The sequence below is a fragment of the Saccostrea cucullata genome, unplaced genomic scaffold, assembly GCF_032062105.1.
Source record: "Saccostrea cucullata isolate Sc308-1 unplaced genomic scaffold, CSIRO_AGI_Scuc_v1 ctg11362, whole genome shotgun sequence".
NCBI classification, from domain to species: domain Eukaryota; kingdom Metazoa; phylum Mollusca; class Bivalvia; order Ostreida; family Ostreidae; genus Saccostrea; species Saccostrea cuccullata.
Genome location: NW_026929565.1, coordinates 13,861 through 32,848, shown reverse-complemented (window position 1 = coordinate 32,848; position 18,988 = coordinate 13,861). Strand labels below are relative to the sequence as shown.

At 34.8% G+C, this 18,988-nt stretch overlaps 1 protein-coding gene across 1 annotated transcript; it reads left to right on the top strand.

Annotated features, from left to right (window-relative positions):
- The first annotated feature begins 1,183 nt into the window (after nt 1-1,183).
- On the top strand, nt 1,184-18,220 carry LOC134281236 (complement C1q-like protein 3). The gene is made up of 3 exons (XM_062763711.1): nt 1,184-1,293; nt 1,389-1,441; nt 16,986-18,220. The coding sequence occupies exons 1-3, from the start codon at nt 1,241-1,243 to the stop codon at nt 17,444-17,446; spliced, it is 567 nt and encodes a 188-aa protein (XP_062619695.1). The 5' UTR covers nt 1,184-1,240; the 3' UTR covers nt 17,447-18,220.
- The last annotated feature ends 768 nt before the right edge of the window (nt 18,221-18,988 follow it).

Below are 18,988 nucleotides of genomic sequence, written 5' to 3'. Positions count from 1 at the left end.
CGGAAGTGTTGAGGGGGTGCGGTCCCTGGGTTTGAACTTCAGAAATGGATATCTGTTCTTGTTCTGTTGGTATGAAGAAGTGGTCTGTTTGAGATTTTCACTTCCCATCATGATGGTAAAATGTGGGGGAGGTGGTATAATTGTTAGGTGTAATGAGCCTTTCTGTCTTTAGGATTTTTTTGATTTCTTTATCATCTGTATTCTTTATCATCTATTATTTCTGTATACGGATGCGTTCATGTCTCCTCCTATGACGATAGTGTGGGAGTGCCGATATTTGATAAGAACCTCTCTAATAATATCAAGGGATTCTACATACTGAGTCCTGTAGTCACCGTTGCTTCTGCTTGGGAAATATATATACATTGATGATGCAGAGGGGTTTAGGTGCATGAGCACTCCATTTGTATGGCTGAGACTCGGTGACATCCGTCTGGTAAACTTCTGATGATTGGTGACAAAGACTTGTCCCATAAGAAGGTTGTGCCGCCGTATCCTCTGATCCTCTGAAGATGAGTAATTGGGTCTTCCTCATCCACATGCCGGCACATGTAAACATCTTGACGTCTCAGCTCCAATAACAACATCAGCAGAAATACCGATTGCAGCTTTTCGCCAATGTGTTTTAGTTTCACATCCAAGTAGATAACCAACAATACAGAGCTTGTGTTGTTGACTTCCGAAAAAATGGCCGTCGATTTGGGTTTATAGAAGCTCGTCGATCTCTAGATCACCTCGTTTCTATGATGACGTATTCTTACGAGTTTAAATTTAAATTGTATTATTTTTACGAAATAAAATTGGTTATTTTGAGACATTTAGTGTTGGAAATCAAATTATAAGGAATAATTTTTTTTTTAATTTTATACGATATAAAATGGTTTGGGACAGTTTACGCTTTTTTATAAACCGCTTCGCGGTTTATAAAGCGTAAACTATATCGTATAAAATAAAAAAAAAAAGTTCATTCCTTAAATAAAAAAATATATATACCCCTTACCTATGATGGAGTATTCTTTTTATAAAAGAAAAAGAGTAACGTCAGGTACCTGTGAATCAACCAGATTATTCATGAGTAAACGGTATTACCATTAAATTTCAAGAAATGGATGTTTTTGATCTTTGAATGAAAGTAGTAAGAATACTTTATATCGTATGAATACTTCTGCATTCCTGTTTTCAGTCTTCGACACGTGACACTAACATAAAGGTTGTTATCAGAGATTGAACAAAGAACAAGATGCAACTGAAACAATACCTAGCGGTTCAAGTTTTCGTCCTACTAAGCATATGGTAAAAAATCATTTTGATCATTTTGATTGTAATGTTTACTTTATAAATAAAAAAAGGCCTTTGAAAATCAATCTGTATTAATTATCATTTTCCAGCTATTGCTATGAGGGTCGTAGTTGGCATGATAAAGGTAGTTGGCATCATAAAGGTAGGATATTTTTTTTCTTTTCTTTTTCGATGATATTTCAAGTGTTTACTTATATTTAGGTAAAATAAAACGAATTGCCGATTTCGTGAAAACAAATTAAATTTGTATGAATATTTCTTATTTGTTATGAAAGATTTATGCAATTTGTTACTTATTAGAGAAGTTAAACAGTTGACCGTGTACCTAGGGAATTCCCTTAATTTACTGCGATTTCCGCCATCATTTTTGCAAACCGCGAAATTCTACAAGTTGTTCACAACGTGTAGTTCCATAAGTACAGTGTAGACAGAGGTGAGCACTTGTAGCTTCTTAAACTCAAAGAAGGGGTAGCGAGCGTCGCTCCGAGCTCTAAAGACAACGCCTGGGCAAAGTGAAAATTCGAACTACTGCACATTCTTTTCAGCAGTAAAATTTGGACCCACGATGCATCGCTTCGTAGACGAAAACTAAAGCAACTTTCCGGCGAGAATATCAATAAACCAGAAGTCTCTGTCGAGACTGTAGCTCTACTGGTTTATACTTAAAACAAAGGAAGAGAAAAGTAGCAGTTGGGACTTGAGACTTTAAATCAGCAATAAATAGAAAAATGATCCTTGCCACTCATCAAAATAAAAACCAATGCACAGAATTATGTATCTTAGTATAGTCTACTTGTGTGCCAAGTTATACTGAAATCAGACCAAAACTGCAGGAGGAGTAGCATTTTGAAAGAATTTCACAGAAATGTCTATTTTTAGTAACCATGGCAACATTGTTCATTGAAATCAAAAACCGATGCACAGAATTATGTATCTTAGTGTAGTCTACTTGTATGCCAAGTTATATCAAAATCAGACCAAAACTGTAGGAGGAGTAGCATTTTGAAAGAATTTCACAGAAATTTCTATTTTTAGTAACCACGGCAACACCGTTTAACGAAATCAAAAACCGATGCACAGAATTATGTATCTTAGTGTAGTCTACTTGTGTGCCAAGTTATACTGAAATCGGACCAAATCTGTAGGAGGAGTAGCATTTTGAAAGAATTTCAAAGAAATTTCTATTTTTAGTAACCACGGCAACACCGTTTATCGAAATCAAAAACCGATGCACAGAATTATGTATTTTAGTGTAGTCTACTTTTGTGCCAAGTAATACTGAAATTGGACCAAAACTGTAGGAGGAGTAGCATTTTGAAAGAATTTCAAAGAAATTTCTATTTTTAGTAACCACGGCAACACTGTTCATCGAAATCAAAAACCGATGCACAGAATTATGTATCTTAGTGTTGTCTACTTTTGTGCCAAGTTATATTGAAATCAGACCAAAACTGTAGGAGGAGTAGCATTTTGAAAGAATTTCACAGAAATTTCTATTTTTAGTAACCACGGAAACACCGTTCATCGAAATCAAAAACCGATGCACAAAATTATGTATCTTAGTGTAGTCTACTTGTGTGCCAAGTTATATTGAAATCGGACCAAAACTGTAGGAGGAGTAGCATTTTGAAAAATTGTTTACAGACAGACGGACAGACAGACAGACGGACGGACGCATTACTATCGCATAAGCTCTTCTGGTCTCTGACCAGTAGAGCTAAAAACGAATTATAAACTTGCCTTAATTTAATGAATTATACTGAAAGGAAAAAGAAACGCAGTGTAAACTTTTTAGGTAAATTAAATTAAATTTATTTTTCTTTTTTTTTTTCAGTACTCCTATCTAACTTTTAAAATCATATTTCAAAAAGATATAACCAAAATCCCTTTTGATTTCTTCTAATAATTCACGAATTATTGAAGCTCAGATGACGATACCCCCCAAAAGTGAAAATCTTCAATGTCTCTCCCGCGAATCTGTCATGAGCCTTATTTTTCCTTTGCATGGAATTTATCAGAGTGTTTATTTTTCAAACCATATTGGGCGTGTGTATCAACGCCAAAAATTAGTCATAAGACACGCGCATGCGCCAGTGAGAGGAACGCAGCAGTAAGTTGACCGGCTCGAAAAACCAAATTGCGGAATATCTTTCATTTTTCGTGTGAATGTAACGATTATGATAGTCTGCTGTATAAAGGGCGGTTTTTGTGGTAGTAAGGTGGCAATTAAGATATTGCAGGACGAATAACCTTCCCGTACGTAATCGTAATCGTCACAGTTGATTGAAAACCATTCCAGGCCCTCTCTGACAACGGGTAACAAGTTTTATGGGGGAAAATTTACAAGATACTGCTTAGTTACCCGTTGTTGCCTTTTTCATTAATTAGGCAATTCGAAAACCAGACCCCATGGAACTTCCTTAAACTGTACCGAGATTGCAAGAAATTCATATCGTCTCTAAATATTGAAAAACAATGTGCATACCTCTGGTGCATCAATTGGTGCAACAAGATTTTTTGACAAACTCGTCGTCATCAAATTGCCCGTGTTTTTGGGCTTTTTAGTATTTTCCCTACGTGACGTCATACATTTTACGGTTGAGTAATTCTGATTTTGGTGCATAGTAACTAAATTTCTCATCTGACCATTTTTCGTAATTTTCAGTCATGCGGTCAAAACATTTTCGAATATTATGCTACCCTGCGTTTCTTTTTCCTTTCAGTATATTTAAAGAGAAATAATCAAACCGTTTTATTTCCAGGCTATCAGGCTTTGGTTTGGTAAAGCAACACGCATACGACTTCGTGTGACTTCAGAGTCCTAATCGCACTGGAATGTCACGTGCGGTGTGACGAGCCCGATCTAAATGAAAACTGAATAAGTATCTCGGCTCGCCTTAACAGTCGCACCGTCAACATATTAGAATATGTATTTTTCATGCAGTGTTAGGTATGAAGTTAAGAAATTATTACGTATACCCAATGTATCTTTTTTAAATAAAGTCTTGGAACGATATGATCCCTGTTATGCTTCGCATACTCCGCGTCACTAGGGCCCTGAATCTTAGCCCATTGTGACGTCGAATTTAGCTGTGCTTCCGGTGAAGACGTTCGTTGTGACGTCGTATTTTTCTACGCCGTCGATGTTATGTGTCATTGTTACGTCGATATTTTTTCGTGATTAACGACAACGGCTGAAAAACCCACGATTAGCGCGCATTGTTCTGACCAATCAAAGGAAATCATAGAATGTAATCCACCTGGCTTTCCTGCCTTGGCAGGGATAAGACGGGTCCAGGCTAGCCTAGTAGTTTCAACTAGACACATGTCTGTTTCCGTAAACCCTGACGAGCTCTCGTGTGACGTCACAGTCTAGATATCTCGTGCGACTTGACGTTTGAAGTGGCGGATCAACGTTTCGGTTGTATTTTTTAAGGTACAACTGCACTCGCTTTAACGGTCACACCGTAAAACATATTAAGTAATTTCATAAACATGTTGTAAATAAAACGCTGAAAAAGGGATTATCACTGCACTCAACTTTTTAAATTCAAAATGGCTTAAAACAAATTATTTCGTTTAAACTAATTTTGAAAAGAATTGTTATAACGGATCAAATTTAATTTAAAAAATTCTAACACTTATTAGGATAGATTTAATTAGTTAAATATTTTTTTTAATTTGACCAACGAATTGTTGAATTCCTTTAATTCGTTAAAGCTAAGTAAATTCGGAATTTAATTTGTTATAAAAAGCGTAAAAATTCCGGTAAACGAGTTTTTAATACTGTAGAATCACATATTTTCATTGGATCAAATTTTCAAGGTTTGGGGGAAAATTGATTTGGTGGGATTTGATTTCGTGAAAATGTTTATTCCTAATGCAAATATGAAATTTACATTTCGTTGTGGTCATAAATTCAAGGGTTGCTCCATACCTCCAAAACAACGAAAATTTAACCTCGACGAAAATTAGTGATTTCTGAGTAATTCATTTAAACAATTTTTTTGAATTCGTTGTGACGGACTCAACAAAATCAGTTTGATTTCAAAGAATTTTATAAACGAATTAAATTCGTTATTACAAATTTAACAATTTGTATCATATATCAAATTCAAACTTTGTTTAATGGACTTACTTTTGCCTTTCCGGTAAGGATATAAGGAAATATCATAAACAATTTTATTGACTTGTTACAAAACAAAATTAAAAAAATTATAGTTGTTTTACATCCAACCTGCAGAGAACATTTGGGACAAAATTCATGCACTCTCTTTTACGGAAGCTCAATCAGGACCTATCAAAAAATATTTGTGAATTTAATATGACAAATTGTCGAATTGGACTTGATTTTGTTTTGTTACAGGTTAATAAATATATTAGTGATATCCCTATCGGAATAAGAAAAGTCCATTTAGGACCTATTAAGTACCTGTCCACATAAAAATCAGACAAAACTGTAAAAAACTGATACATGAAGGTTTTCAGAATTTGATGATTTTCCACTCATAGATTTATTTTGAAGTATGAACAATGTATGTAAAATAAAAAATGTTTTGAGTCATGGTAACCATGGAAACCCGGCCAAAGAAATTTCCTTAGCAACCGGCGGATTTTTCAGTGTTGAAGGAAAAAAAAATCACCTATCTTTGAGGCTTAAAATAACACATAAATACCATGAGAATTATTCTTACTTATGGATGTAATAAAGATACACATTTATTGTGTTCTAATAATATAATAAAAAATATTTAGGTCTTAAGTCAGTTCTGTGGTAGACATTGGAAGGTACACATGTTTTACAAGTTTTGCTGATTCAGCATTTTTCGTGATTTTGGCAATATTCAAGGCCAAATTTTAAAAATGGCCAGATTAATACAGTTGTTGCATGTATCACACATAAAAGAAGAGGTATTCCTCTTTTAGAATTTGAAGTCAAATCCATGGGCTCTTTTGAAAATCGAATCTGTTGCCTAGCAACAAAAATGGGCTTTTTGATGCATAAAATGAGAAACTATGTAAAAAGTTTGCGGAAAAATCAAATGAACGGTTATTTATAATAAACAAGATACAAATTTTAAAATAGTATAATTAAATTCGGTCTCCCTAGCACATTATTGAATATTGCATAATTCTTTATCTCCATAGCAACGACAGGTTCTCCATAGCAACAAGGCAAAGAAAGGTAATTTTGGCGTGTATTCGAGCAATCTTATTAAGACTTATTCAAAATTAAGTCAGAAAAATCCGGTTGAGCAAAATTGACAATGAAATGTTGGTTTAATTATTGTTATTTTTTTTTTTGGTACCTAATCAACCCATATGGCAAGGATTCCGTGTACATGACAACCAAAGTTCTTATGTCTCCTGTAAAACAGATTTGACTTTGGGATTATATTGTTTGTCATGGAATTGGATATTCAAGTAATATGCTGATAATTGCATGGTGATAGTTCGGAAAGACTTTAAAATGTTGTATCAAGTTATTGAATATTGTTCAATGACTTATTTCCATAGCAACAACACCACTCCCCTAGCAACGACACAAAGAAAGTTTGACGCATATACATGTTACCTGTAAATCTTTATCTAAATCATGTCATGAAGAAACAAGAGGCCCATGGGCCACATCGCTCACCTGAGAAGCTTTGACCATTCTGTTCTTTACTAGATTTCCCCCTTGTAATACATATTGTGACCCCACCCTACCCGACTGATCATAATTTAGACAATTTGAAATCTACACTATGCCAGGATGCTTCCAAATAAGTTTCAGCTTTTCAAAGATTGTCCAATATATTTCTATGTAAAACTTTGATCCCCCATTGTGGGCCCGTCCTACCCCCGGGGGTCATGAATTGAACAATTTAGAATCTACACTACCCCAGGATACTTCCACATAAGTTTCAGCTTTTCTGGATAAGTGGTTCTTGAGAATATTATTTTCAAAGATTTCTCCTATATGTTTCTATGTAAAACTTTATTTCCCCATTGTGACTCCACCCTACCCTTGGGTCATTATTAGACAAATTTAGAATCTACACTACCCCAGGATGCTTCCACATAAGTTTCAGCTTTTCTGGCCCAGTGGTTCTTGAGAAGATTTTCAAAGATTTTTCCTATATATTTCTATGTAAAACTTAGATTCCCCATTGTGGCCCCGCCCTACCCCGGGGGGTCATGATTTGAACAATTTAGAATCTACACTATCCCAGGATGCTTCCACATAAGTTTCAGCTTTTCTGGCCCAGTGGCTATTAAGAAGAAGATTTTCAAAGATTTTTCCTATATATTTCTATGTAAAACTTGGATTCCCCATTGTGGCCCCGCCCAACCCCATGGAGTCATGATTTGAACAATTTAGAATCTACACTACCCCAGGATGCTTCCACATAAGTTTCAGCTTTTCTGGCCCAGTGGCTATTATGAAGATTTTCAAAGATTTTTCCTACATATTTCTATGTAAAACTTGGATTCCCCATTGTGGCCCCGCCCAACCCTGGGGGGGTCATGATTTGAACAATTTAAAATCTACACTACCCCAGGATGCTTCCACATAAGTTTCAGCTTCTCTGGCCCAGTGGTTCTTGAGAAGAAGATTTTTTAATGAACCCACCCTATTTTTGTCTTTTCTTGATTATCTCCCCTTGTTAAGGGATTTGGCCCTTCATTTTAACAATTTAAATTCCCCTTCACCCAAGGATGCTTTGTACCAAGTTTATTCAAAATTGGCCCAGTGGTTCTTGAGAAGAAGTCGAAAATGTGAAAAGTTTACGGACGGACAGACGGACAGACGGACGGACGGACGACGGACACAAAGAGATCAGAAAAGCTCACTTGAGCCTTCGGCTCAGGTGAGCTAAAAAATGATCTTGAAATGTCTGTTTTTCGAAAGTATTTTTAAACTCATTTAATCCATAATAACTATTTCAAGCACATAGCAAACAATGTTACATTTTCAGTATGGGATACTCTGTAGTCGTTATTCATGATATTGAAAGATTCGGTACTCGTCACAGATTTCTCAGAAAGTATTACAATGTATGCATTAATTCCTTATGAAAATAAATAGATTAATAAAATGAATAATTTCACTTTGGAAACATTTCCAATAATATTTCCAATTGAATAGGAAGATCAGGTTTTAATTTGTCATAGATTGGGGAGTTTTTTTTCCAAACGAAAAGAACCGTTCGCGGTTAGCTTAAAGGTAGCACCTACTGCATCCCACAGTGGGATTCGAACCTGCGACGTAAGTATCAGCTCCTTACTTCGTGACTCTAGAGAAGACGCTCTAACCACTGCTCCATGAGGGCGACGCGACACATTAAAATAAATCAAAGTAAGAAAAGTCGCATCGCAGTCAGTTACTGTAATTTACGTAAAATTGAAGTTTACACCATTTGAAAGAAATATTGCAAGATGTCCAAAGCTAGATCAAATACAAATGAATTTAAAACATGGCTAGTCACACAAGCAGAAACTTTATTTTTGTAAGTTGTTTGGTGAGATTTGCATTAATGTAGTTCAAACATAATTTAAAAATTATGCAAACGATGGTCAGAGGGTCATCTTCATGTATCCGGTTAGTTCATATCTTAAAATGGAAATGTTATGCAACAAAAAACAAAACAATTGACATCAAACTCATCCATGTAACACGGGGCCCATGGGTCACGTCGCTCACCTGAGCACTGTAGCTAGGAAAAATCAATTCAGTAAATGCCTAAGTGGTCCCGATCCTAAAAGAGAGGGGGAGGGGGTGATTTGAACAAACTTGAATCTATGCATACTTGAATCTACACTAACTAAGGGTGCTTACATTTTTTTGACTAACTGTGGCTTTATTCCAAATAAGTTATGTACTTTTATGTAAGTTATGTACTTTTGTGGTCCCACCCAATCCTGGGGGTCATGATTGCTTACTAAAGGTCTGTATTTCCCAGAAGTGGTTTCTGTATGCCTTTTAATTTCCATCCTTGCATATCTGAGTTCAAACTTAAAACTGCACTTTAAAAGGGTAATGTGCCTCTGAGAATTTCAGGTCACCTGAGTCTTTATTTAGTCATATTTATACGGAAGCACCCTCAGGTAATGCAGATTCAAGTTTTTTAAAAATATTATTACAGGTAACCTATTGCTATCTCTGTTCGTTCGTCACCGTACGTCATTCGGCGGTCGTAAACATTTGAACATTTTTAGCTTCTTCTCTGGAACCACTGAACCAATTTCAACCAAATTTGAAATAACCCATCTATGGGTAAAAGAGGAACACAAAATTGTGAATTTCAGGGTCCCTGGGGCCTGAGGGGTGGGATCAAAACCACTAAAATTAATGCAGTCTTTAAAAATCTTTTAGACATCAAGCAGTGAAATTGTTGGAATGATTGTAATAAGCATTGAGTCCTCTACACTGTACCAAAATAGTAAAATTCTTTGCCCAAGGGTCAGGGGTTCTGTATGCTAGGGCTGGGCTAAATAGATTATATAGTGAAAATACATCATTTCTTTGAAAATCTTCTCTGCTCCTGGGTAAAATTAAGTACATAGTTACGATGAGAAAAAATTCCTTTTCTACAGTAATGAATTTCTTGGCCTTTGCACAAGGGTTCTGGTGTTAGGACGGGGCTTAAATGATTATATAGTTAACATGCATTAATTCTTTGAAAAATACACAGTTGAGATGAGGAAGGGTGCCTCATCTAAAATCGTGAACTTCATGGCCCCAGGGTCAGGAGTTCTGGTGTTAGGGTGCAGGGCTCTTTTGATTATATAGTAAACATGCATTTTTAAAATGAAAAATCTTCTTTTCTGTCCCTGGGTATTAAACAACTAACTACATGCGTAGTTACAATGAGGAAGAGTGCCTCTTTGAAAATTGTGAATATCATGGCCAAAGGATCAGGTTGTGAATTTCGTGGCGCAAGGAGCAGGATTTCTGGTGTTACTTAGGGTGGGGCTCTATTCATCCAATGGTGAAATTGCACTAAATCTTTGATAATTAATCTTCTTCTTTGCTCTCAGGTATTTAACAAACTGACTACAGACAAATAGTTATGATATAGCTATGATCGTTCTTCCAGAATTGTGAATTGCAAGCCCCCCGGAACAGGGGTATCATAACGGGCTGGGGTTGGGAAGGAGGGGGTGTCTTTGACTATATACTAAAAATGAATTATTTCTTTGAAATCCACTCCATGATGTTAATCAAAAATTTATGATGAGCAAGAATTGTGAAATGTGTGGACCTGAGGGTCAGGAGTTCTTGTGGGGTCGGGACACTACTGAGTAATGCTGAATATTACTTAGAGTGGTTGAAATGCATTTTTTTTTATCCCCCTACTCTGTCTATGGTTATAAAGTTACCAAACTACATAGGAGTCGGAACTGGGGGCTAGGGGGTTAGCCTTTTCCTAGTATAGACATTGAACATTGCTGCGTAGGTTTAGCCCCCCACTTTCCACAGACACGTTGCAGAATAGGTTTAAAATTAGGAATTCAAAGTGGTGCTGTTTGGAAAAAATTTGGTACTGAATATCGAACCTAACCCCCCCCCCCCCCCCCAACCCCCCCAAATGTCATGGCCTTTGGTTTAAAATATAATCCAAAGTCAATTGCAAAATTCATTATTTTGGATTTCAATGATTTATTCATGATTTATTCTGTAATATTTTTCATGAGTTAAGTCTTAAATCCTAGCTACTTTCATTGCAGAAAAGTACTGCTTGAAAAATGAGAGATGAAAACTTTAAAATATCGGAAATGAAAACAGTTCCGGAAATAAAATGCAGCCATTGAAACCATGCACTGTGAGTGTCTTGAATCTAATCCACAATATCGTACAAGTTACTACGAAAGCCATGAAGGGACACGTCGATTTTTCAAAAAAGTAAAAATTAATTTGAGATCTCGAATTACACAATCCGTTCCCTCGAATTATCAATTCGTTCTCTCGGTTTATAATTCGAGATCTCGAATTACTCAATCCGATCCCACAGATTACTAATTCGTTCCCTCGATTTATAATTCGAGATCTCAAATTACACAATCCGATCCCACGGATTAATAATTCGAGATCTCGATTTATAATTCGAGATCTCAAATTACACAATCCGATCCCACGGATTAACAATTCGAGATCTCGATTTGTAACATCAGTCTAATGATTTTGGCAATCAGTGCTCGCGAATTTATTACATGTATATATGTAAATATGTAATGTTGGATACATTCAAATCCAACTATTTGAATCATTTAATGCGATTCATGTATTTTGTTTCAGCAACCGCTATCGTTCCGAAGCTCTTTTATAACTAATTCAACGTACATTTATTTTATTTAGTTAAAAAAACAATTACACAGGAGCCATATTTACTTATATATATATAGGACTTTCAATTATTCTAATATACACGTAAAACAAAACCCAGGACTTTTTTATATAAAGATCAGTACTAGAATATAGATTTGAGTCATGTTCATGTTATTTTTTTCATTTTGGACAGTAATATGTAATAAAAGGTAGGATCTAAACACCTACAATATTCTAATCATTAAACACGTATTCCCATATCCGAGATGTATACAGATAGCTGATATTAATGAAATCATGAGAAGGGTTTACATTCCGGGGGAACGAATTGTTTAAACCGAGAGAATGAATTACAATCCGAAATAACGGATTGTGTTATTTGAGGGAACGAATTGATAATCCATGGGAATGGATTGTGTATTTCGAGATCTCGAATTATTAATCCGTGGGATCGGATTGTGTAATTTGAGATCTCGAATTATAAATCGAGGGAACGAATTAGTAATCTGTGGGATCGGATTGTGTAATTCGAGATCTCGAATTATAAACCGAGAGAACGAATTGATAATCCGAGGGAACGGATTGTGTAATTCGAGATCTCAAATTAATTCTTACTTTTTTGAAAAATCGACGTGTCCCTTCATGGCTTTCGTAAGTTACATTACTACGAAAGCCGGATAGGCTCATTTCAGAAAAGATAAAAAAAAAATTAACTCGTTATAACGAGTTAATTATCTCGTTATAACGACTTAGTTATCTCGTTATAACGACTTAGTATCTCGTTATAACGAGTTAATTATCTCGTTATAACGAGTTAATTATGTCGTTATAACGACTTAGTTTTATCTCGTTATTACGAATTACTTATCTCGTTATAACGAGTTAGTATCTCGTTATAACGAGTTAGTTTTCTCGTTATAACGACTTAGTTATCACGTTATAACGAGTTAATTATCTCGTTATAACGAGTTAGTTATCTCGTTATAACGAATTAGTTATCTCGTTATAACGAATTAGTTATCTCGTTATAATGAATTAGTTATCTCGTTATAACGAATTAGTTATCTCGTTATAACGAGTTAGTTATCTCGTTATAACGAGTTAGTTATCTCGTTATAACGAGTTAGTTATCTCGTTATAACGAGTTAATTATCTCGTTATAACGAGTTAGTTATCTCGTTATAACGAGTTAGTTATCTCGTTATAACGAGATAAGTAATTCGTAATGACGAATTAGTTATCTCGTTATAACGAATTAGTTTTCTCGTTATAACGAGTTAATTATCTCGTTATAACGAGTTAGTTATCTCGTTATAACGAGTTAATTATCTCGTTATAACGAGTTAGTTATCTCGTTATAACGAATTAATTATCTCGTTATAACGAATTAGTTTTCTCGTTATAACGAGTTAGTTATCTCGTTATATCGAAGTAATAAGTTGCCCCTTTATTTCCAAATTAATAGCAAAATAGGAATTAAAAATGGCTGTAGGTTTAATGCCATTGAAGTTTATTTGATAATTATCAGTCAAAACTTACTTTCAAATTAATAAAGAGATGCAAATATAATTTGCGATATGATTAAAAATTATTAAAAGACACTAATTTTTTTTATATGTTTTGGATGACTTATTAGCTTCCATAATCAATGTCTAATTTCCTAAATTAATACATTATAATAGCAAGCTAACGCAGGCGTTAATGCAACATACACTTACAGTGTGATATATAGTATTTTTTGAGTCAGAAATGTTTTGAAGAAGGGGGTATGGAGAGATCAGCAATTAGATCATGGGCCCGCGTAAAATTCGGGGGCTACTATCCACTCATAACACAACATCACGAGGCAGCCAAAAGTTTCCGTATACATGTTCACGTAATTGTCTTCGGTCTTTTAAGTGAAACAATACAAATCAACTGCATCATTTATAAATAAACAAACTACAATCACAGACACAACCCCTTGAAAAAAAACAAACAAAACTAGTTTGCTGTTTTTCAATGAAATATTTATCAAACACACTTTAAACAAACTTGATCGACTCGGTTTTGTATGCCATACTTCCTATCACTTTGATATATCAACTTTAGAACAGTTTTTAACTCGTTATAACGAGAAAATTAATTCGTTATAACGAGAAAAATTATCTCGTTATAACGAGTTAATTTTCTCGTTATAACGAGATAATTAACTCGTTATAACGAGATAACTAACTCGTTATAACGAGATAACTAACTCGTTATAACGAGATAACTAACTCGTTATAACGAGATAATTAACTCGTTATAACGAGATAACTAACTCGTTATAACGAGATAACTAACTCGTTATAACGAGATAACTAATTCGTTATAACGAGATAACTAATTCGTTATAACGAGATACTAATTCGTTATAACGAGATAATTAACTCGTTATAACGAGTTAAATTTTTTTTTATCTTCTCAGAAATGAGCCTATCCGGCTTTCGTACATTACAACATTATCTATGGAAAACATCCTTAATTTGGTATCATATGATTTTTGCCCGTTCACACATACAAGAAATTTTGCCCCATTTTAAATTCGCCCAGTCACAGTTCTGTTTAAGAATTTATACTGTGTTTTTTGAAATCGTCCCATTTTAAATTCACTCACATGTAGTTGTTGCCATGACAACAATTGGTGGAACATTTCATATATTTTTTCAGCACTCTCCACAAATACAATCATCAACACATTAATATTCATTTCCATGACGAACACTGATCCAAAAGTCAAATCTCTTTACAGGAGGCATAGGGTACATTGGTTGCCATGCACTGGGAACCGTTGCCATGTGTTGATTAAAGACGAAAAAAAAAATTAAGATTGACCAACAGTTCATTGTCAGTTTTGCTCAATCACATTTTTCTGACTTAATTTGAATAAGTCTTAATAAGATTGCTCGAATACACGCCAAAATTATCTTTCTTTGCCTTGTTGCTATGGAGAACCTGCCGTTGCTATGGAGATAAAGAATTATGCAATATTCAATAATGTGCTAGGGAGACCGAATTTAATTATACTATTTTAAAATTTGTATCTTGTTTATCATAAATAACCGTTCATTTGATTTTTCCGCAAACTTTTTACATTGTTTCTCATTTTATGCATCAAAAAGCCCATTTTTGTTGCTAGGCAACAGATTCGATTTTCAAAAGAGCCCATGGATTTGACTTCAAATTCTAAAAGAGGAATACTTCTTGTTTTATGTGTGATACAGGTAACAACTGTATTAATCTGGCCATTTTTAAAATTTGGCTTTGAATATTGCCAAAATCACGAAAAATGCTGAATCAGCAAAACTTGTAAAACATGTGTACCTTCCAATGTCTACCTCAGAACTGACTTAAGACCTAAATATTTTTTATTATATTATTAGAACACAATAAATGTGCATCTTTATTACACCCATAAGTAAGAATAATTCTCATGGTATTTACGTGTTATTTTAAGCCTCAAAGATAGGTGATTTTTTGTCCTTCAACACTGAAAAATCCGCCGGTTGCTAAGGAAATTTCTTTGGCCGGGTTTCCATGGTTACCATGACTCAAAACATTTTTCATTTTACATACAATGTTCATACTTCAAAATAAATCTATGAGTGAAAAATCATCAAATTCTGAGAACCCTCATGTATCACCCTTTGTCTGATTTTTATGTGGACAGGTACTTAAAAATATTTTTGAATTCGATACAAATTTGAGGAGATAACGAACAGTATTCAAGCTCAAATCCATTAAACATTACAATATAGGAGCAGAGCAAACATGGCCTCCAAAACTTCAGAGGCGGGATCAGGTGCCATGGAGGAGAGAGCATCCCTACCGACCGGTCACACCCGCAGTGTGCTCCTTTTCATGACCAGGAGATAACGGGAAATCCGTGGTAAACTCAGTGTGTAAATATTAGTCTAAAAATCAGTATGAAAAAAAGTCAGCATTTGACCTAATGCTAAATTGTATTTGCTGACAATGTCATGGTATCGACCATAGAACCTACAAAAAAGACGAATTTAAACATGTTTTTTTTCTTTTTACGTATAAGATTTTGGACAATTTTCGTTTCACATGAATACAAAAATAGGTCTGCTAATAACGGGGCGCAATTGGTACCCATACGAATTCCAATTGATTGTTTGGAGAGCTGGTTTCCAAAAACCAGATAGATATTGTCATAGATATTGTCAATCAGAAACTCAAACTTTTTTTAAATATCAATTTCAGGGTACTTGTGTGTACAGTAAAAATGTTTTTTAACAAAGTATTTTTGGAAATGCAAGTTAATTTACGAGTTCCATTCTTTTTGAAAAAGCAGCTGTCAATGATGTCAGAAAACCAAGAGATTAATTTGTAGTGGGAATAGTTGTATAGAAAGTTGAAAAATCGTAAGTTTTTATGTTGTTGATTTTGGTAAAATTTTGTGATTTCAAAAGTTCCTTGGAATTTTTAAGTAGTCACATCTACATGTATTTTACAACACTCCTCAAATAAATTGTCGAACATGTTTGGATAAATATTAATTCCATCATTAACAATTATTTTACTAACACGTACTGATATATTTAAGGGGGCCGACTTTGGTTTTCATTGCGCAATATTTCGCGCATCATAGTAAAATGAAGCGTACTTACTGTTTTAAAGCATTTTTTTCATTTAATTAATAAAATTAAACAAACTTAAGAAATAACATGTTAAAAAATATAATTAAAATTTTATATAACTGATTTTTTAACCGCTTTTGCAATTGATAGGTAGGTTAACGTCGTTATATGTGTTTTTTGACGTTATGATAAACTGAAGCTCTTAAGAAATTGGTAATAAAAATGTTATTAAAGAAAAAGTAATAAACATGCGCTCTAGATATTCAAAACATAGAAATTTAAGAATATCTGCAATATTTGTATTATGTTTTCACAAAAATCTTTTGTGCCCGTTATATTTTGTAGTACTCTATAAAAACAGGAAACGTCGTTAATTTTTTGCATTTTGAGATGTCCCATATGATTTTTATCAATTTTTTGTGTTTCTTACATATAATGTACAATAAGTATTACTTATCATATATTATAGTTTGAACAAAAAGTCTAGTGTAGTATTTGTATAACATGCTTTAAAGTGCTAAAAAGTGGCACTTTCCTATATAATCTCATGGTAAATTTACCTGTATTATGAGACGGTCCCTTAAGAATACCTGGACGGTAGATTCCCCCAAACTTGGCATGTACGCTGAACTTAATGTGAGTGATATATGGTATAAAAATGAAGAGTTTCGCTATTGTAGTTTTTACACGATAAAACCCCAGTCGGCCCCCTTAAATACGATTTTCAATTTATTTGTATGTTTCAGTTATTAACAGATGGCATCGTTTGAACCAGCCAACTACTGTTGCATTTTACGCTTATTATTCAAATTCATTCAAAGCCCTACCAAAAGGACAAACCCTCGTCTTTGACAGTGTTGAGATAAACCTTGGAAATGGATACAATAAAAGAACCGGAATTTTCACAGCCCCAACTTCTGGAGTATATAGCTTTACTTGGACATTGATAGCTGCAGGAATACACGTGGCAGGATCGTCCGGGCAATACGGGGAGATGGGCGCCGCGTTAAAGCACAATGGCGTCATCAAGGGCGCCATTGCTGCAGATACTGAGAAGGCATATGACGCAGGAGCTGCTACCGGTTTTGCTATTTTGTATCTCAGAGGTGGAGACGAGCTGATGCTTGTTTCCCCCACGCCAGGTCAAGGTTCTATGTACAGTGACAACAAAAACGGACGAACCTCATTTTCTGGGTTCAAGATTGCTTAATTGCAATGAAGCTTATATACCGAACCGGCACCTGGCAAGAGAGCGATTCTATTTCTTTTATTTCTCTGTTTTCTTCACAATTTAACAACGCTTCTCATCTGTTCTTTATACAAATACATTTTACAAGTCATTATATAAAAATAGAAAGATTTGAGCACCATAATAAACGCATTTAAAAAAAGGGTGAGTTGTATGGTTTTCTTTATGGCAGATTGTAGTATAGTACAATTCTCTATCATCCTTGGATTTTCAGTAAGACGTGGTATTCTAGACGCTACGTAATTAGCGTCTGTCAAATGGCAAATAGATTCTCATTGGTTAAGATATTAGTAATATCAGGAACATTAAATTGTTGTTGACAACGATGAGACGACTTAAACCCCACTTCTTTGACGTGTACGAGACGCTGTTATAATTGGATATTTCCTACACTCGATGACACTCGCCCAAATTTCTATTCCATGTTTCCCAGCAGTGAATGAAATCTGTGTAAATTTCAGACGCTAACTATACCACGCCTTACTGAAAGTCCAAGGATAACAGAGAATTATACTTCTTGTATAGTTTTGAAATGGACTCATTGTTGAAATTGTTTGACTTTTTAAATGAGGTTCGTCCGTTTTTGACTTTTCTATATGAAACTTAACAGAAAATTAAATACAACATTGTATTATCCTCCATCCTCGGAAATATTCATGTAACAAGAGGTCAAAGGGGGCTTTAACAATCACCTGTGTATAATACAACACTCCACAGGATAAAATAAAATTAACTGATAAAGGAAGCTATGTTGCCCAAGAATTTGCAAGACATGGGCGATCTCCCATGGAGATTTGCCCATGCCGTATGCTTCTTGGCACTAACAACTTAGCTGTTTGCCTCTTGGTTCAAACATTTACCTCTTGGCTTTACAAACAGCTTGATAACAACTGTTATCAGCACTTCCAACTTGGCTATACAAAATGAATGTGGTTTTTTTATGCCCCCGTAATCAAAGAGTCTTGGGGTATATAGTTTTTGTCCTGCCCATCCGTTTCTCTTTCTCTTTGTCTGTCTGTCCACAAAAATTTTAACCATTCTTATAACTTTTTATTGACTGAAACTACCATAGCTTTCATATTTCACATGCATATTCCTTGTTTCAAGACCTTCCTTTGGGTACCAATTTGACCTCTTGATCTTGAAGTTTGATCCACTTTTCCAAAAATTTACCAAATTTATCCTTGGTCATTACTTTTGCCTAGCTGGTGCTAGGGCCTTCATATTTCACACGTGTGTTCACATTGACAAGATTTTTTCCATGAGTGTAAACATTTTTGAGGTTTTGTCATTAAATTGGAGTTGGGCCCACATTGGCCATTACTTTTGAACTGTTTGTACTAGGGCTTTCAAATTCCAAAGGTCTATTCCTTGTGAGAAGAACTTCCTTTGGCTACAAAAAATTGACCTTGGCCTTCTTTGAAAATCTTTAACCTTTGACATAATTCAAATGTTGCTAGGACTTTTATATGTTGCATGTGTATTTCTTATGACTAAGTCATC